Below are 27,695 nucleotides of genomic sequence, written 5' to 3'. Positions count from 1 at the left end.
ATAACCAAAGCAGTGAAATATACTGGAAAGTTTTCTATAGTTTTGTCTCATTCTCTTTTTCTCCTCTTCTTTGTTTTTATTATACCAAACTCACATTGCCAAAATCACAAACTTTGTTACTTGTAATTGACATCTCTCAAGTCATTAACTCTAACCTAAAGCAATAGCTATTATATGGAATTCCCACATGTTAAAAAAATTCCAGATAATAAAAATCAGAAAATAGACAATTGATCCAAAGCTGGTATGATGTTTCTTCCAAAGGACAGACAAAAAAAAAAATCTGTGAATGATATAACAGCAATTCCTCTGTCATTTTAAACTCTTGGATTCAGGGGTTGGTTAGTTTAATGTTCTTATTTATTTTTTTTAATTTGAGTGACTCTTGTTAATATTTTTTCAAATAGCAGATGTAGATATAACAACATATGATCTAATGTTACTTTCTGTTAGACCTTCAAAACTAGATATTTAACTGTGTATTTCAGAGTATCATATGTGCATGTGTCTTGGTAGTTCCTGACATGTGCATGTGTCTTGGTGGTATCTGAATATGTTAGTGCTAAGCACTAAGTCTTTATAATTGATATCTATTTTAAGAAACACATCTGCCTTTGCACCCTAACAAAGCAGTAGACACTGCATCTCAAGCCCGAAACCCTGGAAAGAAAGCAAACTGAAACTGGACTCACAGCGCAGCCATCATACAAAGCTTTGATGTGTGGGTTGTTCTCATAGGACATTTCCTCATCGTTAGATCCCAGAAACCGAAGAGCTTTGTCATAACTTCCTGATAATATGTCATACCAGGCAATTGACTGATGACAATTGTACGTGAAATTTTGTCGGGCAGAGGCAGTCAGGAGCTTCAGGAATGTCATTTGTACCATATTGATGGAATTGCCTTCCACATCTAAATATGAAAGCTAGAAGAAAAAAGTAATAAGGCATATAAGGACTGTTCTTTCTTGTCAAAAAGAATTAAGAACTGTCTGGGAATGGTGCTGCCAGGTCTTGGTGATCCTAAAGGGAACACTACAGTTTTATGAAGAAATGTGGCAAGAGTCAAAGGAGCCATAATTAGGGATTCTACTACCAGCACTGGGATTCCCCACACCTTAGGTACTACAATACTGCTCATATTTAAAACAAATTTACTTTATTTCTCAGTTTTTATTTCTAACTAGTAAATACTATAAGAAGGCAAATGTTCTATCTCCAAGAGATATTTTAGTATAGTTGTGCATATTTTAACTGGTAAGATAGTAGAGATTTTTTCATTGAAAATAATTGAGGAATCTTGCCACAAAGAAAAGGTTGAAATGCTTTTATATGGTTTGATTTTTCAGAAATTTTACAATATATCTACTTTACCTGAATCTTTAACTATATTCCAGGGACCATAGTCTTCTAAGATGCTTTTGTTTCTTAGCATAGATGTGAATTTGTCTATTTGCAGAAAAAGTATAGCTTTTTTTTAATCAATATCATCAAGCATAGAGCCTCAGAAAATTTTAGACTGTATCTGTATCAATCATAATGTTGTTTTTACAGAGTAAAATATTCTTAGTTGCAAATTATTAAGTTATAATGCCTTCATCGACTATGTTATTTGTCATGATTGGAAGATCTGTGTTCCAGAAAAGTATACAATACTTTCAAATTTAAATTTAAAAAATTAGGCCGGGCGGTGGTGGCACACGCCTTTAATCCCAGCACTTGGGAGGCAGAGGCAGGCGGATTTCTGAGTTCGAGGCCAGCCTGGTCTACAGAGTGAGTTCCAGGACAGCCAGGGCTACACAGAGAAACCCTGTCTCGAAAAAAAAATTATAACATTTATTTATATAAATTTTTATGAGTTATAAAAATTAAAATAAAGTATCCAGATTGAGCCCATGCAAATCTGTAATCTCCCTCTTTACAGAAGCGTTTACTTAACCTTTCTAGTTAACAAATTACAACGATGATTCTTGTGAGGTTGAAAAGTGTATTTTAGATGTGCTTTGCACAAAGTAATATAAATTAAAATAAAATTAATAAACATTTCTAAATATGTTTATTGTAACTCAAACAGATGAAAATTTACCATGTATATTCAGTATATAACTAGAAAATTTTAAGTCAGGTAGAAAACTTCTTTAGAAGTCATTGCTTAATACGGATGCATGTGTATGGGTAAGGGGATTAAATGTGTAATTTATTACCCGTGGAAAATAATACCACTTAAAATATTAAATAAGGAAATAATTACCAGGAATATTTGGAAAATGTGAGAAATTCCTCATTAACTAAAAGAAAATCATTTTAACAGCCTTTAATATAATTTAATTGGACTTTAAACTTACTTTATCTTTAGCAAACTATTATATGGATTTGGTATCTGTATTGAAAGATTTAAGTAAATATGGGCTTCATACAAAAAGTAAACTGTTGGTTGTTTATTATATTCATGAAACTAACAAGGAGGGAAAAATACACATTCTACAAGTTCCTATTGAAATTAGGAACAAAGAATACTTGGGTTTCAAGGAGACAAATGTAAAATAGATGGAGTGAGATATATTAAGTAGATGATGTGTTTTGATTCTTGCTACTTTTAGTTAAAAAAACTATTTTATAATGCTAAACTGCATTTTTCATTTGATTATACTTTCCTTTTTAGAAATCCTTTCAGCTATTTTGATTCAGAGCTTTAAGCTTTAAAGTATTGCTGGTTTCTAATACCTAAAGGGCTCGGAACTGTGAAAGGTGTATGGAACTCTGTGTAGCATTATTTATGATTCGGGTTCTGAGGACACTTAATTGGAGCATCACCTAAGGAGTTTAAGAGGTTCTGTTGCATGTGAAGGCAGCAACATACCAGTTTTCCTCTCTTAAATTCACTGTACCAACTTCCCGGCTTCTCCTTCGGCCACGATGAAATTCTTACCTGTAGGGAATGAATGGGAAAATTTTAAAAATGGATAAAAATTATGTATATCATTGTTTTACATGCATATCATACAATTTTGGTATGATTAGGAGATCAAAAATTGTTCTGAGTTGTATAGGTCCTATATTACACAAAACGAGATATGAGCAAACTTCAAGCTAGATTCTGTGAATGTCATGCAAAGACTGAGTTTTTTCCTTCCTGATAGATCTTCAAATCATAGGCTTAACTTTTCTTCTCAAGACTCTCATAACCCACATAGTTAGCTGACTTATTTGAAGTAATTTCCATCTCTCTGTTTGTCACATTGCTTGATAGGAAAAGTGAGGTTTATTAACTGAAGAGAATAATAAATATTGTCCTACTTATAGACTATCAGAAAATATCATTATGTCAGCTGAATATGCTTCTTCATACAGAAGATCTGCCTGTGACTCTAGAGATAAACCTCAAGTATCCAAATACTGTGAGATAGGAATCAGAGAATTTGTTTGGTGAGATTAAAATATTCAAAATATATGTAAAGTTGGCATATGCTCACTTAAAAGAGAGATTAATACTTTATAAAATGTTCCACTCTCAACATAATATGCAGCTGGGAGTTCTATCATGTGATCATCGGCAGAGAATACCATACACTCTCTAAGATCGGAGATTCAGCTGTGCTGTGTCACGGAAAGCCATAGAATTTTTGAGAGCAAGCAGGTGCCTAAAAAATACATCTGGGTAACAAAATAAAGGAAGAAGTATGTGTAAACCATGAGCATCAGTTTGGTGACTTATTCATGTTTATGCAAATGAAATATTCTAATTGCCCTGTAAGAAAAGCAGATAAATGAAAATACGACAGGATAATTTTCCTGTTTAGTTCAATATTGCAAAAACATGGCAGGAAGTGTCAACATCCACCGTCAAATCTGGTACTTACTCCCTCAGATTTTTTGTCTGGATAGATGCACGTCTCACCACCAGCTGTGAAATTACAGTAAACTTTGAAGGAATCACCAGAGCAACCTTGGTTGGGATCAATCCAATATTCACCTAGAAGTTAAGAAAAAAGACCCTCATATATGAAGCCAATGATAACACAGTGAAATGCATTAGATATTAAATTTCATGTGCTGTTTTTGTCATATATAGTATATATATGAATAGAGTTATTTTATGTTTCTTTTGTTTCAAATCATTGTAAATAGCCTAAATAATCACTCTGAAATTATCTCTTTAGTTCTTAGCATTCCAGTCAGACTTTGGTTCCATTTAACTGTAATCCTTTCACCTATGAGCACTATGTTTATCCACGCAGAATAAAGCTTCATCCAAATTAGAACTGGGTAAACCTTAGCCCAAATCCCACATGTGATCACATTTTAGTCATCTCAGTGCTGTAATCAGGATGTTTTATGTGTAGCAAAGTAAGGTGATTGATATGTTACCTCAGTGGCTATAATATTAAATAGCAAAATTTTTTTATAATAAATTCAATTCCTTTTGAATGGTATTTGGATTCTGCTATTAAAGTCATTACTGAAATGTTATAGAACAAGCTTGATTATGTTAATGACTAATATTTGGTTTTCTGTGAGTGCAAGTGGTAAATAATGAGGAAAACATAGGTTATTCTTTGAATCACAATGCATTTTTATTCAGGGTTATTAGAACATATATTACATATGTGACAATTCCTTTGCTCTTTTCCTGCCATATATAAGTATCTATTTCATTTCAACTATTGATTTGAATCAAAGCAATGTACTAATTATAAAGTTAAATATTGTGTGGGGGACTATTTACAATTGCTTGAAATATGTGTTCACTTGCATCTGCACTTGTATGTGTAATTGTATGGAAGGCAATGGTCAATGTTTGATGTTTCTTTCTATCTCTCCACCTTTTGTTTTGAGACAGAGTCTCAGTGTACCTGGAGCTCATCCATTCAGACAGACTAGCTAACTGCTGACCTCCTGGGATCCTTTTGACACCTCTCTGGAAAAATTAGGATTTGGGATATGTACATCCATAACCAGCTTTTGTGGGAGAGCTGGGAATCAAAACTCATGTCTTCATGGTTACTCAACAGACTCATTTACTGACCCATCTCTCCAGTCCATTTAAAACGTAAAAAGCTCAAGTTAATTGATTTAGTACTTGGAAAATCAAAAATACAGTATTGTCTAATTCTTTAATATCCAATACTGCATATAATCAGGAGAAATTCCTTAAATTTCAATGGCTTCTATATTTTTTCATGTAATTTGAATATATTATGTAACAAAAATATTCTCACTTTTCATCAATTTCTTCACATATGAAACAAGTTTCCTAGAAAAACCATATAAGTAAATAAAAGAATCCACAATTACAGCATTTGCACCATCACCATTTTTATTATTTTGTATGTTATAGGAATTTATAGTTTTGAGTCCCATAGAAAATGAATTTGTATCAATTATTTCAATTCATAGTGGCCTTAAATATCCTTCTGAATTAAATATTACTAGATAAGTTCTTAAGATAAATTTGTTCTGTAAAGTGGTACAGTATCGGGGATGGAGACGTGGCTCAGTACTTAAGAGTGCTTCTCTTCTTGAGGCTCTTCTAAGTGATCTGGGTTTGATTCCCAGCACCCACCTGAAGGCACACAACTGTAACTGTGTGCTTTCTTTCTTCCGTTTCTTTTCTTTTCTATTTTCTTTTTTTTCCCTCTGTGGCACCATGTATGCATGTTACACACACACACACACACACACACACACACACCACACACACACACACACACACACACACACACACACAGGAGGGTGCGAAATACTCAAGTACATAAAAACATTAAAAACATTAGCTAAAGAGGTTCCACATATCAAAAATCCCATGTTTAATTTGTCTCTAATTTATTCAGCACTCAGCTAAGAGAGTTTTAACTGTAAACTTGGCATCATCATTTCTTCTGTAGAATAGTCAATCAGCTCCTTACACAGATACTTTGACAAGGTTTTGTGTTCCATTAATTTACTAGATATTACTCTTCAGGCTGTCCATGACTGCTTACTCTCTTAAGTGAGCTGTTTTTTGTTTTTACACAAACATCAGGGTCTTGCTTCATTATAATTTTGCAAATGTTCCCAACAGTTTTTCAGGAGTAATCTTTTGATTATTACCATGGCTGGTGATCTCTTTATCATTTCAGAAGAAATATAACTATCAAAGTTGTTAACATTATGTTAATCAGAATAGACCCATTCTCTTATTGCATAAATTCATGTAAGTTTCATAATACACATAATATGCTATCTTGGGTTTTCCTATTTATACAGTTAGGAATTATCTCTGGGCTGTTATTTTCACATTAAACTATGAAGACCTGATTGTAGAATCACTGCTCATAAATATATAACAAGTAAAGATAATCTCATTTAATTAGTAATGTAAAGAATTAACAAAGTGGGTTACTCTGTTGAGATTATTGAAAAGTACAGCCCACAGGAAGCTCACCCTTTTTAAAGGGCATTTTTCATTTCAGCTCTTCTGCATCATATGTGGTTAGTAATTCAATGCCTGTTCTTATCTTTTACACCTGGTGATCAGTTTTGCCTGATTAAATCATTTACAGAGTTCCGAAGTGTATGAATCACATGCCATAGTCACATTCATTTATATTCATTTAAGTGTCATATGAACCCAACAAGAATTGATTGGCAATGATTTAAACTTTGGAGTAGGAACAGTAATTTTCTAGCATATGTTGTACTAAACGACACTATCTCATGGCTTGTATGATGCCAGTTAAAAATAAGAATCTATATAAGTCACTGAACTAAATGTATCTTTTGACATAATAGTGACTTAACAACTATAGATTCACATTTATGTAGGATCAAATTACTTTTTGTTAGTCTTCATCGACTATGTTTGAGATAATATCATTTTTGTGATGTTTTTATTTTATATTGCTACTTGTGAATTAGGTTTGACTTTTCTACAAGTACAGAGTATATATATATATATATATATATATATATATATATATATATATGTGAATCATTACATTAGTTTTAAATCAAATATGAATCATTATATTAATTTAAAATCTAACATACAAACAATAGTTTCTTGTGGATAAAGGAGAGACAGGCATTCTTCAGAATAAAGTGGAAAACTGAGAGTTGGATAAATATTTACTGCTCATGAAACAACTAATTAGATGATTTTACCACCTACTTATCAAACCTGAAAACTGTTACTTCCTCAGAAAGTAAAAATACAAGGCATTTTTAGGCTGCAGGCACAGTAAAGTATGATTACTATTAAGTGAGCTGGTTCTAGTTTTTCTGGCTATGTGTGCATCAAAGGAAAATGATTTTCAAAAAAGGTTTAGTTTTATGTCTATGATTGTTATGTCTGACTTGGGTATGCTGGTGCCTGTGGAGGTCAGAAGCTCCAAAAATCCTCTGAAACTGGAGTTACCAACAGTGTAAGCTATCAGGTGGATGCTGGAACTGAACCTAGGTCCTCTTTAGGGCAGCCAGTGTTCTTAATGACCCCCAGCCCTGAAAACTAAATTTTTCCCACAAGTCATCATTATTCTTAAATATTGTATTCACTAAACCCATGGTTCAAATATTCAGCTATTAATCTACTTACTGTTATATGTATTATTCTGATTAATGTACTAAGCCATATTAACATATTCATATCAGTTAATATTAACATAATCATCTTGCTATAAGATTATTAACAGTAAGTCAGTAATAAATATAGCGGTATGCATGTTTGTGCACACAAAATATTATTCTGTGAGCCATTTGCATGGAAAAATATATCTGTGCTAATAATAAGTATCCAAAAATAGTCCTGTTGAAATTTAATAAAATATGGTTTTGTAGGGAACATTAGAAAGTATTTCTAGAATGCATGTAAATAAGTTGATTTTTCCCCATCTGCAAGGATAAAAGTAATACTAATTAGCTTTAGTTTGATTTAGAGTCTATATTTACTATATGAACAAAATTGGATGAAATAACAAGACACTTTGGTCACCGAGCAGCTTAGAGCATCCCTTAGTCACTATTGACATACCATCTGGGAAGTCAGGATGGCTGAGTTGCAGGTCCTTGCATGTTCGTGCTGGGTTGGTCTGTGTACCCATGGGAAACTTCATGTGTTCAATGTCTTGTTTCAGAGAATTGAGGGAACCAAATATTTCCTCCATGCCATCTGAGTAGTCAAGAATATTATCACCTGCGTCAGCCTGGATGCTTTCAGTGTGTCTTCTTGTTTTCTTCGGTGACAAAATAGGTAATGGCTGTATGACTTCGCCAGGAGGACCCTGCAAGCAAATTGTCATTATTTCAGAAAATAGGATATACTGTGAGTTTATTTACTACTTACATTCTTTTAAAAAATTAATTGACTTAGCTATCATTTGCTAAATTAATGATATGTAATATAAGAAAAGACATTTTCTTTTAAAAGAATTTAGTAGAGATATTGAGGTTTACAAAGCAAATAATTACTGGTACATTATCTGTAAATTAATACAATATGAAATTTTGCTGACATAGTACATAGGTTACCCTGTTATTTATGCACTAGTCTTGACTTATATAGTTTTATCTATGACTAGATATTAGAATCTCTGGTGACTAGAACACGGTTACAAAGCTCTTAGGCTATCCAAATTTTATTTATTCAATATTAGCTTACTTTTCTAAGGAGTAAAATATTTCTACTCCATTATTGTATTAAAGTATGCATAACTTACATTATTCTATATTGCTCTGGAGGTAAATGCCATAAATTGAATTTACTGATATGTAAGTACAGAATCATATCAAACAGTTAATCCATATCCACACTGGTCAAATCATGCTTCACCTATATGTGCACTTAGTTTTTCCGACCCTCAGCACAATAACTCAGAATTCAACTCTTCTTATCATTGGGATGATAGAATATGTGATACAGTAAGGTGAAGTCACTGGGATAGGCCTAGTGATCTATCACTGATGTTCTTATAAAAAGAAAAAAATATGCTTACATGAACACAGATCTAGGCAAGGTTGAGAATCTAAGAAAAGTATGTTATGTATAAGCTGAGAAGTTTAACATAGTTTCTGCTCCCACTCTTTCAGGAGAAACCAACCCTGTGACAGTTTGATCTAATATGTCCAGCCTCCACAGTGACACTCTGGTTGTATTTTGCGCTGTGGCTGGACTAAATGAACACACATACAGTTGGAGACAATTTAGCTAGGAAAAACTCGATATCCTTGAAAAACAGAATACAGTTTCTTACACATAGATCTTCATTTTGTAAAAATACTAGATTTCAAAAGAAAATCCAAACCCTTTGGGAAAATATCACTGCTAATAAATGATACTTATTTAGCTAAGGGATCTGAACTTTCATCATTATTCAGAAATAAAGAATATTCATTCATATTCTGTGGGCACATATTCTGTTAGTTTCATTACATGTGACCAAAGTGTACATAATTATCTTGAAAGCTTAATAAATTTATTGTAGAATACAATTAAGAAATATTTATATGTAAGAAATGATAACAATTAAAAAAACAAATCTTGACATGTAGGTTGATAACCTGAGGGACCACGTTGGATTTTCTTACAAAAATCAGTACTTTGGACAGAATATGCTTTCCCCTTGTTATATAAGCCCAGAAAAACTATTTCCGGCACTATTTTCCGCTGTTCAAAGAGTATGTTTCTTGCTAATATTCACTTACAGGAGGACCGGGAGGCCCTGGCATACCACTGTCACCCTTCTGGCCAGTAGGTCCCTGTTAGAAAGAAAACAGGACAAGCAATGAAGTGAGAGAGAAATGCAACAGGCCCCATTGAAGCATTATGCGCAAATGAGACAGTCACTTACAGATGATCCTTTGTTACCCTTCGGGCCAGCAGGACCCTAGAAAATGGGAGGAAACACGCACAGGTAAATGTACAGACAATAGGTTGCATCGACATGTTTGCTGTTTTATCTCATATTTCTTTTGTCTTGTACTTACTGGTAATCCTGGAGGACCAGGAGGACCTATGGGACCAGCAGGACCTGGGATGCCCTAGTGGGAGAAACAACATCCACTTAACAAGAGTCTTAGTTTGTTTCATTTTCATGTTTTGCTACATACATTGCACAAATCTGAAACTTTATGGACAGTGAAGAATTGTTCATTATGAATTCCTTTTTGTTTGGGAATCCAAGACTTTTACCATTCATTGCAATATATAACTTTTATATTATATTACTACCATGAGGACAGCATCCCTAAAGCTCAAATAAGATCTGATTGTAATGTGGAATCAAGAATAACTTGTACAAACATCTACATTATTGTGTCTTTTATTATTTTAACTTAAATCATATTCTTTATTTACATAGTTTTGTAAAAGAGCATGAAGAAAGCAGATAAGAATCTGGATGCCCTAAAGCCCCCCAGTAATCATCATGAAAAACCATGAGAGTGTGCATCTGTATTGTGCTGATGTAATGATGTAGCCAGGCATCTGACTGTGCTCACCCCATCGCCTTTGGCTCCTGGAGAACCTTGAGTCCCAGGAAGTCCTCTGTCACCTTTTTCCCCTTGTTCTCCAGGAGGGCCAATCAATCCAATTAAACCAGGGTGTCCCTATAGAAATGAAAGAAAAAGATAGTAATATATGTTAGAGCCACTATGAAATTCTAGTCATAAAATACTTGAATGTCAAATTCATGAAACATAATATCCAAGAAATGAAGGGATTTTTTGATAAGATTTCTGCATGAATTTAGAGTTTAGAACCTTCATATAATTACGTGGATCATTATTGCTTATAGGAAGAGAATTCTTTATTAAGGATGGAATATTACAAATAAAAGAACATTCTACAAAAAATAATAATCATTAATGCTTCATCTGCAATAAACTTTAAAAAAAACAATAATGTAAGTGGTATATTGGTAACATAAAAGCCAGAGAGCTCATTATTTCAGTAAGCATCTCAATTAATATGAAATCTTTCATATTCTTTAGGGACTGCTTAGTCTTTAACAGAGTTCTGGAGATGTAAAAACCTTTCAAATAACTGTAATTCCATTATACAAATGGCTCATTTTCTTTATGTGGTAAAACACAATATAAATTCTGGGAAAATGTATTATTATTTCAAAAACATTTCTGGTTTAAAACTTTTACTTTCATGTTGAAACAGAAAAATTTTTGCTATTCAGTCTATTTTTGGGGAGAGTTATTTAGCATAACCATATGCTTTCTCCATACGGTGTCTAAAAGGGACCATTAAGAAACAGCTCTCCTGCTGAAACACTTTTCACTACTATCTGCATACTTTTTCTTTTCTAAATATACTTGAGAATCTAAAAAAAAAAAGTTATCTTTTCCTATAATCAGAATGATAGTAGTGTAGTTTAAAATGCCTTTTTAGTGGCCATGAGAAAGTTATCACATTTGGTCTTTGTGCGATAAAATCCAAATAACATATTTTTTTTTTTTGCTATTACCTTTTCACCCTTGGAGCCAGGGTCACCTTTGAGACCAGGTAAACCAGGAGGTCCCTGAACAAAAATAAAGGAAATAAATATATTAAGAGAAAGAAATATGGTTTGAATGCATAATATCTCATTTGATAGTAATCATCTAGAAAGATGTAGAACTCTGGGCTCTAGACCAAGTGGCTACACAGAATGATATGGGTGGAGCAGAATGGCTGGGTACAACAAAGGTAGAACTTCCTCTTTGCTTCCTGCTCAACCTTCTTCTTATGAGCACACAGTCTCAAGTTCTCCACTTGTCCCAGTCACTATGTCTTCTTTTTCATGTACCTTACATCCAAAATAAGTCCTTCTCTCTCTAAGTTACTTTTGGCAATTACATTGTCCAAATATTAAGAAAAGTAACTAAAACAATGGTTCTGCACTAAAAATTCACATTTGAGTTACAGAGGCGGTTTGTTTTTTTGAAATGCAGGTTGTTTTTTTGAAATGTGAAGTTCAATCAAGGTTAACAATGATGAGTGTTATTGCATTTGCTGAGACTGTAGAGAAATTCATGGTCTTAAAATGTCATGGAGTTGATAAAGAATCACAATATTGATAATTTTAATTAAATAAGTGTGTGTGAAATCTGAAATAAGATAAAAGATATATGGATTCACATTTGAGAAAAAAGTATAAACTATTAATTATAATAATTAAAGAAGATGAGATTTGCCAATTATACATCCAGCCTATAAGTACTTCAATGATAAGCTTTAATTTCAAAGGTTACGATATTTTTAACAACATTAAAAAACATAACCTAAAGCTTGTAATAATCAAATGATAGTTAAAAACCTCAGAAAAGTCATATAAATGTGATATTGTTGAGTTTATATAAAACCATATTGGGATAGCTTGGAATGATATCTAATCCTGTAGAAAATGAGGAGATGAGTCTGTGATATGAACTTGAAGCCACAAGAGGCAATGTCTAATACTTTGAATTCTGACCTCAATTTTATTTATATTCTCTTGAATATAAACATATTTTACTGCGATCTCTTGAGAGAAAGGTATATTAAGATACCCAAATGATCCTACTATGATTTAATCCTGTATTTTCAATATTCACAGTAATACTGATGATGAAGCTTTTGTGTCCAGTTAACTTGTTAAAACATTCATTTGTCATATAAGAACTGACCTGGAATTCGAATCCAGGAATTGAATTGATAGCCCTACATTCTTTTAGAATATCACACTGAGTTTCTCAGAGTGATGACAACAACTAAGGACAATGCAATTTGTGTTAAAGAACTGCAAGCCAATTTGACAAACCATTGAAGGTGAGTTTCAAAGGAAGTGCTCCGAACTAGATTCCAAAATTTTAAAGATAAAAAAACTTCCTGCATAGCAGGAAGAAAAGATGAATGAAAATATCAGTCATTATAGGAATTAGAATTAAGGAATAAAAAGAAATGTTTGAACTTCTCCTTCTTGTGAGCCAGAAATGTTTTTTAGCAAATTGTAATGCAGGACTTTGTCTGCAGCTCTATTTTAGAACATATGATACTTGACTGTTTTTCTTTGCCTTAAAAGTTTATTGTGATTTAAATGCTTTCAGAATAAGGACTCTGGGAAGATCAAGTGGATGCATTTGGCTGGATGATCACAGGCCCAATGTATTAATCAGGTTCCTAGATAACAAAGTCAAGAGATATCAGCATGCTTCACTTTAGCTATACATTTTTATAATCCATAGGTACTGGCACAGTTTTGGCAAAGATCAATTTAATATAATTTCTTTTTAGTAGCAAAAAAGCATGAACTTACAAACCTGCTTGCAAAATACAAAGACTTGACCTAAAGTCTGTAGATTCGATTCAACATTATTTTCTTCTTCAATTACATAACAAAGAGCAAACATAAATTGTACGGTTTTCTTCCCAAGTTAAGTAATTGGAGTTCATTCCTGGTTGTCTATTGGAGACTTGCACAAAAGTTCTTTAATTGTTGAACCTGATTTATAATGGATGCGACGAGACTTTTTCTTTTCTTTTGTCTATGTCCTTAACTTTCTTTTGTATTCCTTTCTTTCCTTGTTTCTTTATTTTTCTTTTGTATGTTATATCTGGACTATATTTTCCCTTCTCTCCACTCTTGCCACTCCCTCTCACCAAGATCTCCTCAGAAAAACAGTCCTCCTAGGGATCTCTACTAAACAAGGCATATCAAGTTGTAATAAGACTAGGCACCTCTCTTTATATTAAGTATTACTCAGGTATTAAAAAGACATCATACAGGAGAGAAGTCCAGAGGGCCAGGAGAACGAATAGAAATGTGCAGCAGTGTGGGATGGAGAACAGAGGGAATCACCAGAATGTCCCAGCAGCAATAGAAGCAGCAGCAGCAGCAGCAGCAGCAACAACAAACCAAAAGAAATAAAGAAAGTAAAAACGAAAGAAAGAAAAAAAAAAGAAAGAAAGAAAGAAAGAAAGAAAGAAAGAAAGAAAGAAAAGAAAAGCATCTCTGTGTAATCAGGTCTCAAGTTCAGTCACGTGGTGTAGTCCAGGGGAGCATAAAGAAGGTGATGCACATTAAACATAAACAAAATATATTTAATTTAACAATTTAACACTAATAATTAATTGAATATCGGTGTCATGCATGTTCTTTTGCTTTACTCTGAAATGCCTTACAAATGCCTTAGGGTAATTGAGATGTAGAGACATGTGGATCCGAAGAAGTTCATGCTCATCTCCAGTAAAGTAGCAAGTTCAAGGCCATTATTTTTGTCACAAAACAACCAAAGCAATAAGACAAAAAAAGAGTAGTAGAAGAAATATAACTGGAAGTGTAGCTTTGCTGTAGAATACCTGCACAGCATGCACCTATATATGCATTAAAGGCCATAGATTTATCCCCAACCCCACAGAAAAGGAAAATATTTTTCCTAGTAACACTCTTAAAATGGCTTTAGATGAACCTCCACTAGCACATATTAAAGGACATAATGTAAATGGGCAAGAGAAACAATCAAATAATGATGTATTGACCTTACAGCATCATTGGCATAGGTGATGTACTCTGCATTAGAACTAAGATGTATGGAAGCATGATGAAATTGTTCTAATAAAACACAACTGTACCCTTTGATCTGCTCTTGGGACCCCTGTACTCCTAATGGGTTGCCTCATCCATCCTTGATAGGATGGCCTGTGCCTAATCTTATTGTTATGTCATGTTTGGTTGATATCCCTGGGAGGCTTACTCTTTCCTGAAGGAAAATTGAGGAGAAACAGATCTACGGGAAAGCGGAGTTGTGGGGTATATATTTGACAGGAGTGAGCAAGGGCAAACTGTTGTCAGGAAGTATTGTATGAGAGAAGAATTCATACGTGCATACATACATATGTACATACATATATACATAGTTAAAATAAAGAGCCTTGGACTTATACAAGAAGCAGAAACCATTCATAACTCTGGTTGAAGGGTGGGAGGGATACCCAGGGGGCCCCCACCAGCTCAGAAGATAAGGGGAAGGAAGTATAGGGGATGATTAGGGATGGGGGTGACTAGGAGAGGGGCAGTGAGTGGGATGTAAAGCAAATAAGCAAAAAATATTAAATTAAAAATTAGAAGAATCCAGGTTGAATCTGATGCATGACAGTCAGAAAATAGTACATTCTCTATATTTTGAAAATAGGAAAAGGGACCACATTTCTTCTGTTTTCCTTTTATAGTTAGTCTATCAGGCACATGAGACAGTTTATAAAAGTGTTTCTATCAGAGAAAGAACTGGCATATAACACTCACCAAGCATCCATATCTCAATCACTACAGTCACAGTTGTTCATCTCAAACACCTGACAACCCTGAGTCTATCCACAGTATTTAACAATATTATGCTAATGTTAAGATAATGATAAGGGAATGTAGCTTAAAATCTGTCCAAATAAATAACAAAGCATGCTGCAAATGTTATCAGTACTTGTAGATAAGTCCCTGATGAATGGGCCATAACAGCTTTTTTACTCCACCATAACTATACAAGATAAAAATGACGAAAGGAGAAATGCCACTGATCCTAATTGCTCAGGAATAAGAAGTTATATACTAAACATTATTTGAGTGACAAATCTATTTTTGAGGTATTTTTCTATAAATATTATTCATGAAGGAACGGAAATGATGGTGTTAATTCAAGTCAGTCTTATGTTTTATTGCCTGAAAACAAAAATTGGTAATTTCATGACAGGGAAGACAGTTATAATCTCTCTATTTTGTATGGAAGATATTAAAAACTTCAGGTCTGCATATAAAAATGTGATTCTAAGGGTTCATGTTTGGTATTTGCTCTTTGCAGTATTGTAAAATGGAAAATCTTTAGGGAAATACATAATTCATAAGTAATAAAAAGAAAAGGAAAACAGGAACCAGGCATTTATAAATGTTCAAAATACAGATGCAAACACTCCTCCCTTCACCATTTTGCCTTATAAAGCATCTGCCTTGACCTATAAGTCAAAACTGTATAGCACAGAGTTTTAAGGAAAACTATATACCCTACACTTGACTCAGAAAATTCAAAAGAGCAGATACCTTAAAAATTAAACCCACTTAACGACTGCAGAATATTATATATTAAAACCCTGTTACAAACTTTATGTGGAATATAAAAAAAATCCAAACTATAATTCAGTAACCCATCTCTTCTTTTATTTATGTTTGTATATTTCAAAATTGATGCTGTCAAATAATTTTTTATTTGCTGCAAAGAAGGTATTTATGGTATTAACATTGACAAAATTATCCGAGTAGTTTCCCAGCATCATTGAAATGATTAGGTGCTTAATATAAAACAATATGAAAGCAAAATGGTTAAAACCACTACAGTATTAATTATGATTACAAATATCAAATGTATTTTTTAAAATCATTCAACAATGTTAACTGTGTTTTTGTATCTAAATTTATTCAACTTTATGCTTTGAGACATGCCGTAAAAATGTTGATTATTCAAGAAGTTAGTCATTCTACTCACAAAACAACAGTGTTATCATTGTTTTTTTCAGTTTTCTGATTGATTCATATTTGCTACATATTTTTACTTAATTCTCTGGAGTAATTGTGTGTGTGTGTGTGTGTGTCTGTGTGAGAGATGTGTTATTACAAATATAAATGTATAGAGAGGATATACAGATGTTTAAGTTACATACTATTGCGAAGATATAATTTTATAGCCGAGCATGATAGGTCACTTCTGAAATACAATACTTGAGGTCTGAGACAAGATCTCAAATAGTAAAATCAAGGTCAACCTGGATTATATAAAGATATTACATATTTCAAAATGAACTTAAAACACAAACACTTTAAGAAAACAAAATGAGAAGGCTTTGTTAAATGCTGTGGTTGATATGGTTGAATATTTCTGTGCCGGGAACTATAGGCAACTTCAAGAAGAAGCACAAATACCTTCCTGCAAGGAGTACTTGCAGACATCTACCTGAACAGCATTAGACATGAGTGTGAACGCATGTGTAAACACGAGCAAAGCATATTATGAATAAGGAATCAGTCATATAAATTTCAAGTGGATTAATTTTTAACTCCAACGCAAATTTGTCTGAACTTTCAAACATTTCAGCATCACCTCTCATGTTTATCTTCATGTAATCCTCTTCCCTTCCTTAGTAAATGGATCATACTTCTAAATCAGGGAAGCAAACACACAGGTGACCTGGAAACGAGATTCCGAGTCACTGAGTTATGTTCTAACTGCTCTAAATCTAACTCTGCTTGCCTTGCAGTGACTTCTAATCCAGAGGATTGGTTATACATGGATATAACCATTATCCATATATATGGACTTAAGTGCCACTTAGTTACACTCACCAAAATATACAAAAGTGAATATTCAGAAATATAATTTGTTCTTGAATTTCACAATTCTTTATTCAATGGCACTGCTGTCCGATAGTTGTGTGAGTGCTTTACAAAGAATCCATTTAATAAATAAAAGAACGGATCATAAACATGTTTCAATTATCTTTAGTTAAACTTAATATCCCTTTATAGGACAGGATCAGATCCCTCACTATTCTCTTTAAGAATGTAGAGCTGGAGATGGGTCAGGCTTTCTATTGTCATTCTTCAAGCCCAGGAAGTAGCTAATTTCTTTCAAAAATGTGGTTTGCCTCAAAAGTGGGTGAATTTAACCTGTACCAATAAGACATCTCTCACTCCGTTTAAAACATTTAAAATGAATCATTCTCAGCTGTGTTAGAAAGCTCATTTTATGCCTTCCCTACCCCTTCTCATTTCCCAAGGACTAAGAAACACTTTCCAGATACTAAATTCATTGAAAAAGCTATATGTAATATATTCACATAGTGTTATTCCCCAGTGAATCCAGCATCCACGAGATGAGTAGAACCATGTTGGGCCCTCCTGATGCTTACAATTGCAATTTTCTAAATAGAATTTGAATTGTTCAATGTTCTTATACTGTAAATTTACTTAAGCATTAGAAATACAAATTTTACAGACTTTAATCAGCTGTTGTGTCTGATGGTTTTATTTTTTAACATTAGCTAAAGGAAATCTCTAATAATGGTCTTCTATTTCATTTGCTAAAAGGTCAGAATACTTACGGGAAAATATAACACAAAAAGAAAAAAATAACTCTGGTAAATTTTAGGGAAATATTTAGGGAAAGCATTTTGCTACCAGACTTTGAATCTGCAGTTAGGAGTTCGCCGTAGCAAAGGGGAATATTTCCTAAATACTTGTGAAGACCTAGAACTGACCCAGATTCTCCCAGGACTCAATTTTGATGAGAATGAGATTATGTAGAGTAGATAAATAGTAATCTCCTGTTTCAAGTCAATTAAAGATCTGACACCATTTATCCAGTTACCAACACATGGAGCCAGTAGGTTTTGTATTTTTACCTTTCTCTCCATTCCTTTTATGTTGCTAAAAAGTTACATCATATTCCTAAAGCTAGCCACCAAAAGTCTCTTTACTTATTTGGCCACTTTCTCTTTTTTTTTTTTTTTTTTTTTTTTGCAAAGTCAGTATTATTTTTTTTCTGTTTTTTTTCTTTTTTTTTATTGGATATTTTATTTACATTTCATATGTTGTCCCCTTACCCCATCCCCCAACCACCCGGTAACCCCCTATCCCTTTGCCCCTCCTCCTTCTTCTCTGTGGACTTAACCCCTACCTACCCCCCCACCCACTTTCCCACCCTCAAAATTCCCACCCCCTGGGGCATCCAGCCTTCATGAGGTCAAGGATCTCATCTTCCACCTATGCCCAGCAGGGCCCTCCACTCTTACATATTCAGCTGAAGCCCTGGATCCCTCCCTAAGTGCTCCCAGGCTGGTGGTTTAGACCCTGGGAGCTCTGGTTGGTTGGTATTGTTGCTCTCCTCATGGTGCCACAAACCCTTTCAGCTCTTTCAGTCCTCACTCTAACTCCTCTATTGAGAACCCCATGATCAGTTCAATGGCTAGTTGTGAGCATCTGCCTCTGAATATGTCAGACTCTTGAAGGCCTCTGAGGAGACATCCATATCAGGCTCTTATCAGCATGCACTTCCTGACTTCCACATCAGCATCTACCTTTGGTGACTGCACATGGGATGGATACTCAGGTGGAAAGATCTTCAAATGGCCCCTCCTTCAGTTTCTGTCCCTCACTTTGTCTCCATATTTGCTCCCTTGAGTATTTTGTTGCTCCTTCTAAGAAGAACTGAATCACCCCCACTTGATCTTCCTTTTTTATGAGCTTCATGTGGCCTGTGAGTTGCATCTTGGGCATTTCAAGGTTCTGGGCTAATATCCGATAATCAGTGAGTGAATACCATTTGTGTTCTTTTGTGGTTGGCTTAATTCACTCAGGATGATGATTTCTAGTTCCATCCATTTACCTAGGAAACTCTTGAATTCATTGTTTTTAATAGCTGAGTAATACTCCATTGTGTAAATATACCACATTTTTTGAATCCATTCCTCAATTGAAGGACATCTGGGTTCTTTCCAGCTCCTGGCTATTATAAATAAGGCTGCTATGAACATAGTTGAGCATATGTCCTTGTTATATGTTCGAGCATCTTCTGGGTATATGCCTAGGAGTGGTATAGCTGGATCCTCAGGTAAAGCTATGTCCAATATTCTGAGGAACCGCCACACTGATTTCCAAAATGGTTGCACCATCTTGCAGTCCCACCAACAATGGAGGAGTGTTCCTCTTTCTCCACACCCTCGCCAGCATCTACTATCACCTGAGTTTTTAATCTTAGCCATTCTGACTGGCGTAAGATGGAATCTCAAGGTTGTTTTGATTTGCATTTCCCTGATGACTAAGGACACTGAAAATTTCTTTAGGTGCTTCTCGTTGGCCACTTTCTCTTGAAACTGACAACCAAGATCCAGCTATCAGACTATTAAAATCAAATATTAAAGATCCTTGTATAAATTAATTAACATGCCCAAACAAAATTAAACACCTCATCCTAACACAGGGATTCTTCTTTTCCTATGCATGCTCCTATCATTTGCCATAGCACCAATCTGGCTCCTCTCTATCCAGAGACAGCCTTTTGTCCCTCCAGGACAATTATCTCTTCCCTGTCTTCTTTATCACTTTTCTCTTCTTCCTTGTCCTCTATCTCCCATCTTTCTCTCTTAGGCCCTGCCCTGTCCCTCTGGGACAAATAAATCACCTCTGTGATAAGAACTTGGTCTTGGTGTGTCCTGGGCTGTCTATATTTTGGATAAGAGAAATGTAAAGAAAGTTCAAATTATTTCAAGAAAGGATGTGGTTATTTAAAGTAAATTGCACTATACTCCTTCTTTGCTATGAGTATTGTTGGCTTTTTGGATTATTCTCTTAGACATGGTTATGTAAAATCAATTTACCATATTGAATCAACTTGTAAAGCAAAGCAACCTGGTAAATAATGATTTTAAGGGACATGTTTGCATTCTCACTTCATGCCCATATTAGCAAGAGAGACTTTGGACCCTTAGATGCTGGCTAGCCAGTGCTTTGTTGCATTTACCAAGCATGATGTTTGAATGTGGAGGTCATTGTAATGTCCGACTTCAACATAAAAACATTAACATGCTTTTATAGAGCATAATATAATGTGACCTTTTTATTTTACAAAGAAAACCATCTACTTGGGGAGCTGCCAACTTCATGTACCAACATTGCCAGGAAACAAAGTTTAATCACATGAATTTTGTAGAACTGTCTGCACTGGAAAATGACAAGCTATATCATTAGTAGCACTTTATTCTGAGGGGAAAAGATATTTTTCATCAAAAGTGTATGAAAAAGGAATATTCTCTGGGCCAACTGGCAATTTTTCCATGCTATTATCAGGACTACTTTTCTCCTTGAATGTGTAATAGTCTTTCTGAAAAGAACAAACCATTTCATAAGATAAACACAAATTCTAGCTTACAAAGTTTATTTTGGGAGATTCTTATAAATAATGAAAAAAAACTGTTACTCACGAGAGGACCAGGAGGTCCATCTTGTCCGGCAGCACCTGGGAGACCTTGTTCTCCCTATACAAAAGAAAATGAAACTTTGTTTGCCATACAAAACAATACCTAGTACTTTTAAATGTTGGATATATAGAAAGAAAAAAATTAGCATCTGTAAATTTTACTACCTTAAAACATACAAATAGTGTAAGTTTGTAAAATTTTTTATTCTATGAACATGTGTATGTATGCACAGTTATGTATCCATGCACAGATATTTATATAAACACAGGTACATCTACAGACATATCCTGAGATATGTCTGAAACCTGTCATATTAGAACTTATTGTTCTTTTATGAATTAATAAATGAGACCTTTCTCACAAAATTATAAGATAAATTTTTAATTTTAAAATTTATAAAATTTTATAAATAAAATAAATGAGACAAATATTTTAAAAACAGTATTAAGTTATTTAAACTAAGTTACTTAATAAGTTCAGTAGAAATAATTGGATGCCCATAGAGCATATTCTATAAGTTATGAAGCAACAACCTTACAGGCATTTAAACTCATAGGTTTAAAACTTAAAGTTATTTTCATAGGGGTGCCTTTTAGCAGAAATCCTCACCACAGGACCAGGGATGCCTCGAAGACCTTCTGGACCAGGCTTTCCAGAAGGACCCTGAGGTCCGACGGGGCCAGTTTTCCCAGGAGGTCCTTCAGCACCAGCTTCTCCCTGTTTGAAAAGGAAGCACGTGAGCACATTGTTAACAATAAAGCTCATATTATGCAATGTGTTGAAATACATGCCTTTTTGATGCATGCATAAACTGCCTAGCACCTCTCCCCCGCTTGTTTTACCTTAGCACCTTTTTCTCCTTGTCTTCCTTCTGAACCTGAAGCTCCAGGAGGACCCTGTGAATATAAAATTGTATTTAGGTATATAGCACCTTAGAAGCAGCACTGCTGAGGAGCAGTATTCAAATTTGGGAACTGCGGATAGACCACTAAGCGGTACCTTCATATTACATTTCTGTTTAAAACAATGCTGAAGTTGAACATTAATTTCATGTAAAAAAATCCCATTTAGATAATTTAAGATAAATCATCAACTAAGTAAGATGAAGATCATTATATAACATCCATGCAGACAGTAAAAAGACAGCTTTTTTAAAAAGCTGCTGAATAGTTGGGCACAGAGGTGGATGATTTTGAAGCCATCGCACAGGAAGCAGAGGCAGGTGGATTGCTGTGACTTTGAGGCCAGTCCTAACTACACAGTGAGTTCCAGGCTAGCCAGAGCTACATAGTGAAAACAAGTCTCAAAAATGTTAATGAATAAAATATGCAGTGTGTGTGTGTAAATGCGAGACAGCATTTGCTATTTAGAATTCCTCAGAATTCCTGGAATATATCAAACAATATTTGCACTTTTATCTTTAAAAATGTTTCAGAAATGGTTCATTCTAAGTAGAATCAAATACTCATACAATCTAAGATCCTGCACCAGCGAAAAAATGACACAATGATAAAGGTCAACAGAGGAATTTCATTCTTATAGAAAGATTTAATTCACAAATATGTAAGATTAAAAAGATTTTGCTCAAAAATATCATAGAAGGTATATGTAAAAAAAATTGAATAAGGAACAACTAATTTCTAAGTAATTTCTTTTAGTTTTCCCTAGTTCCTCTTGCTTTTCATCTGTTCAACTTTCTCAGTGCTCATACTTAAAAATATTGACAGAGGGTACTGATGAGATGGCTCAGAGGTTAAGAGCACTGACTCCTCTCCCAAAGGTCCTGAGTTCAATTCCCAGCCACCACATGCTGGCTTACAACCATCTGTAATGAGATCCCATGCCCTCTTCTGGTGTGTTTGAAGATATCTACAGTGTAGTCATATACATAAAATAAATAATTCTTAAAGAAAATATTGACTGAGCTTAGATATTGAGGTGAAATAGGGGTAGATACAATGGTAATATTTAGAGAGAAATGAGATTACATTTTTCTTTCAGATGTTTCAGTATTCTACTTTGATTAAAGGATCATTTTCCATGTTATCTCTCCACATCATATTTATCAGATGAAGTAAATATCAATCACTTCATCAAACTCTAGTTCTGGGAACTCATTTTAGATGTGCGAGTCAGTGAAGCCATCTTTGGTCATTTTTTTTCAATATAACTACTGTAAGCTCACTTATTACAAACCGATGGGAAAAATTGGAGATTTCAAAAAGAAACTACACATCTACAGATAGCCAGTGTTAAACAAGGAGTAAGAAATCAGGTATTTTAGAAAGAATAGCCTCTCTTAAACAGTACTAAAAAGAATATTGAGTATTGACCCTTGAGTATCATTTTTATAAAAATATCAGGCTGGATTACAGACCTACTATAAAACCAAACATATGGAACTACTAAGAAAGCATAGTGAGAACACTATTAGACATCTGCATGGACAATAATTTTTGATCCTTGCCAAAACACAGGAAAGCAGAAATAGACAAATGGCATACTGTCAAATAAAAAAGCTTCTACAGAGAAAGAAAATCAATAAGCAGGGGAAAAGTTCTGCTAACTATTGGACAAAAGATTAAAGTACAGAACATAAAAGGAACTGGACAGATCTGTAGCAACACCTACCAAATGAGGGCTTTGATTAAAAATGGGCCAAAGATCTGAGTGGACATTTGTGAAAAGAAGTAAAAATGAACAACAGATACTTTCAAATTGCTCACAAGGTAATGGCTATTATCAAAATAGTAAAGGTTGAAGTGATACAGAAAAGGATACTGCCATGCATCGTTTCAGTAATTAGAAACAGTACATCTATGTGGAAAACAGTGTGGAGGGCCCACAAAAAAAGAGTACAAGTAGATCTAACATATGGCCTACCTCTGCCCTTACTGATTGTATTTCTAAAGGGAATTAAATCCACCAAGCAAAGAGCTCCCAGCATTCTGATGCCCATTGCTGCACCAGTAATGACTGCTAAGATATGAAATCAACAGATTAATGTCTAGAGAAAATGTGGCCATTATATCTAATCAGGTATTAGTCAGTCATTTTTTATTGGCTGACTAATTTTTATTTGAAATAAAAATTTTTATTTATTTAATTTTTATTTGAATTACATTTCAGACGTTATCCCCTTTCCCCATTTCCCTCTACCCAGAAACCCCCTATGCCATCCCCCCTCCTCCTGCTTCTATGAGGATGTGCCCCCACTCATTAGTCAGTCATAAAGAAAGGTGAAATCCTGGCATTTGTGAGAGATTGAATGCAATCAGAGGACATTATGTCAAATGAAATAAGGCAGACATGGACACTGGAAGAAAAATGGCTCCTATCCTCACTTATACGTAAAATACAACTGGATATAGGATAGTTATTACTCAGGAGAGTGGAGGAAGAAGGATAAAACATTACTAGTTAACAGATGCAAATACACAGATAGGATAAAAACCTTAGTTTTTATAGATCTCACTATACTTGTGGAATGACTACAGTTCATAATAATCTAATATATAGTCTATGAGTATCTCAAAGGCAGAACCTTCAAGCATAAGAATTACAAAGAGAAGAAAAGGTCATTAACTTGTTTTGTCAATGTGTATTATAGATATGCATTAAAATATCAAACTCCTGTCCATTGATACACAAAATTATTTCTAGTTAAAGTAAATCTTTAAATCTCTTTGGTTCTTCTATAGTCAAAATTTGCTTTTTGTAATGTTTTACTTTATTTGTTTATTTATGTATTTACTTACTTGTTTGTTATTTTTTTTCTTTCTTTACTTAGTGTTTGTGTGCATGTCTGTCAAGGCATGTGTATGGAGTTCAAAGGAAAACTATAGAAGTTAGTTCTCTCCTTTTGGTACGTGGACCTAGAGAACTGAACATAGGACATCAGCCTTGCTGGCAATCATCTTTATGCACTGAGATATCTCACCCGACCAAGAACAATTACTTTTAGCATAGCTATTAATCTGATGTTATAGTTCTTTATTAAGAACTCTACATCATTAAAATTCTTGTTTCCAAATGTGGTGGTTTGACCTGGCCGATGGAAAGGGGCACTATTAAGGGGTGTGTCCTTATTGAAGGAGGCATAGACTTGTTAGAGAAAGTATGTAACTTTGAGGTCTCATATATATGTTCAAATGTGGTCAGCATGATCCAGAGCCTCCTCCTGGCTGTCTGCAGAAGAAAATCTCCTCCTTACTGCTTTCAGATCAAGATACAGAACTCTTGGCTCCTTCAGCAGTTTGTCTGCCCCACACTACCACACTTCCTGCCATGATGATAATGAACTGAACCTTTGAAACTGTAAGCCAGCCTCAATTAAATGTTTGTGTTTTTTAAGCTTTGCCTTGGCTATAGGGTCTCTGCACATCAGTAAAACCCCAACAGGAAAACAAGTCTGCAGAGTTTGACAACATAAAACAATCTACAATATATAGATGCATGTCTGTGCTCCATCTACTGATAAGCATTCCTGGTTTCATAATGTGAACACTAAGCTTTAAACATTTACGCCTTGAAGAACACTATGGGTTAGAATTATTTTACAACAGTTAACACTGTTCAGAGAAACAGGTAACTCCCAATGGAGGAGCTGTTTGATCCATTCAAACAATGACAGTAAAATGGTTAAAGTGTATTCTGAGTTAGTGATGATTCTGACACAATGAGGGAAGTGGCTATTTTTCCAGCCTCCTTGGAAGCTCCCAACAACTTGCATGGGTAACACCAATCTAAACACATAGTGAATAATTCAAATGGATGAAAAAAAAACTTACTCTCTTTCCAGGAGGACCAGGAGGGCCAGCTTCACCAGATGGACCAGGGGGACCCTATAAATGTAAAATTGCACTGTTTAGTAAACTAGGTATTTTTCTTAACCAACATAAATCTTCCCTATATGAACTGAAACTGACTCTTGTCCCATATACACACATCAATCATTACTAAAAGCCTCACCTACCATTCAGATACATGAACTGCCTCTAGATACACACAAAGTGAGCTGGTATATTTATTAAGCAAATTCTTCATGGATACAAGAAAGCAGCTCAAATTTCCTTTAAAAAGTGGTAATAGGTATTTAGTAAACACCTAACAGACACATGTACAGACTTTATATTACAAACCGTGAGCATATCTACCTATTGCTTCTAAATTTCTCATACAATATTAGCACTTGTAGTGCCCCTCTGAAGAGAATTATGAAGGATATGTGCATAAGTATACCTTAGACTATAGATACCCAAGGAATAGATCCTTGAAAGAAGTACAGCTCTATTAAAACCTATTAAAGTTAATGCTCTCCATATTTTTTGATTTTCTAAGTAACCCATCTGGCTAAACATGCTGTATCATTCCAAAAAAAATGTCTATATTATGCTTTTATTTAGTGTCTTGGCTAAAATAGGTTGTGAACTACAGCAAGCTACTAGTCTATATTTCCTTTATACTATTTGTTTATATTTTAAAGGTATACAAGTGAAAGTGAGGGTGTCTCTGTCTCTTTTGCCTGCTCATCCTACTGGGCTGCCTCATGCGGCCTTGATGTGAGGTTTGTATATAGTCTTATAGATAAAAGTTTTATAAAATAAACAATTGCTAAGTAAAAGAATTTGATATAGTAGGACAAGCGCATAAACCTATAAATACATACTTTTGGAAATGCATATACAATATATTAAATGAGATGATGCATTTAACTGAATTTAACTTAATTTGATCTCTTTCAATCACCTATTTTTAAATGTATAGGGTTATTTGAGATTAGAAAAAAAGTAAGTTTTCTTGCTTACAGGTTGTCCTGGATCTCCATCTTCACCCTTGTCACCCCCAACACCATCTTGTCCCTGAAATCGACAGTGAAAGTTAACCCAGAAATTTCTTGTTTACTTTTATTGTTATAAAGATACATAACTTCTACAGACTGTCTTGGTATACTGTTGAAATAAACTATGATCATATGGACAAACAATACTATAATACATATTTTTTAGATTACAGTTTCTCTTTCCATACCTAGCTGAGTATAAAGTATTCCTTCAATATAAGGAACCTATGAAGGCACAACTAGTGTAAAACATCAATGCTTCCTTTCTTAAGGAGCTGACATGAGACAATTCCAGGGAGGATTTACATAGTGAATGAGATTAAGAAAGAAAGTCTTAAACTTTCTTTGTAAATACTTTTTATTTACTTTGTAAATAAAAGTATAGCTGCTCCTTCTCTATTGTCTTTGAGCAATCCAAAAATGTCTCGATAGTTGTCCAAATGAAGAGGAGAGTCATCAGGTAGACAGATTACTGTTTTCTTCATTTGGCTTTCTGCCTGTAGAAATTCACTTTTAATATACTTAAAAAAAATTGTTGCTAAAGACTGAGGGAACAGCCCCAGCAAAGCATCTTTATATTTCTTCATGGCACTTACTGCAGGACCAGGTTCTCCAGGTGGACCAGGATCTCCAGGAAACCCAACAGGTCCCTAGAGAGATGTTATAAAAGGAAAATAAACAGATTAAAAAGGAAGTTTCACCATGCTGTATTTTTAACAGGTTAAAGTTATGCCAAAGGCTGGTTAGATACATGCTGTAGAAAGAGGAATAAATGAATAAAACTGAAAGAAACTATGCATGCATGTGAAAATATAAATTGACATGATGACATTGGTTTTTACCAGAACCCCACATTTCTAGCAGATCTATGAAAAGTTAAATAATAAATCAGAT

General features: G+C 34.3%; 1 protein-coding gene across 4 annotated transcripts in view; it reads right to left on the bottom strand.

Annotated features, from left to right (window-relative positions):
- The window catches only part of Col11a1 (collagen type XI alpha 1 chain), a 198,833-nt gene that overhangs the window by 3,316 nt on the left and 167,822 nt on the right, over positions 1-27,695 (bottom strand). For all 4 annotated transcript variants that reach the window (XM_028757393.1, XM_028757395.1, XM_028757392.1 and 1 more), the window contains 15 exons: positions 27,398-27,451; positions 26,767-26,820; positions 25,750-25,803; positions 21,802-21,855; positions 21,569-21,676; positions 20,963-21,016; positions 11,451-11,504; positions 10,474-10,581; positions 9,961-10,014; positions 9,825-9,860; positions 9,679-9,732; positions 8,009-8,258; positions 3,861-3,973; positions 2,861-2,929; positions 693-926 (listed from right to left, as the gene is read on the bottom strand). In XM_028757393.1, the coding sequence (XP_028613226.1) occupies positions 693-926; positions 2,861-2,929; positions 3,861-3,973; positions 8,009-8,258; positions 9,679-9,732; positions 9,825-9,860; positions 9,961-10,014; positions 10,474-10,581; positions 11,451-11,504; positions 20,963-21,016; positions 21,569-21,676; positions 21,802-21,855; positions 25,750-25,803; positions 26,767-26,820; positions 27,398-27,451 (1,350 nt within the window). The remainder of the gene's footprint in view (positions 1-692; positions 927-2,860; positions 2,930-3,860; positions 3,974-8,008; positions 8,259-9,678; positions 9,733-9,824; positions 9,861-9,960; positions 10,015-10,473; positions 10,582-11,450; positions 11,505-20,962; positions 21,017-21,568; positions 21,677-21,801; positions 21,856-25,749; positions 25,804-26,766; positions 26,821-27,397; positions 27,452-27,695) is intronic.

The sequence above is a fragment of the Grammomys surdaster genome, unplaced genomic scaffold, assembly GCF_004785775.1.
Source record: "Grammomys surdaster isolate TR1022 unplaced genomic scaffold, NIH_TR_1.0 126158, whole genome shotgun sequence".
In the NCBI taxonomy this organism is placed as follows: Eukaryota; Metazoa; Chordata; class Mammalia; order Rodentia; family Muridae; genus Grammomys; species Grammomys surdaster.
This window is presented reverse-complemented; position numbering and strand designations above follow the sequence as displayed.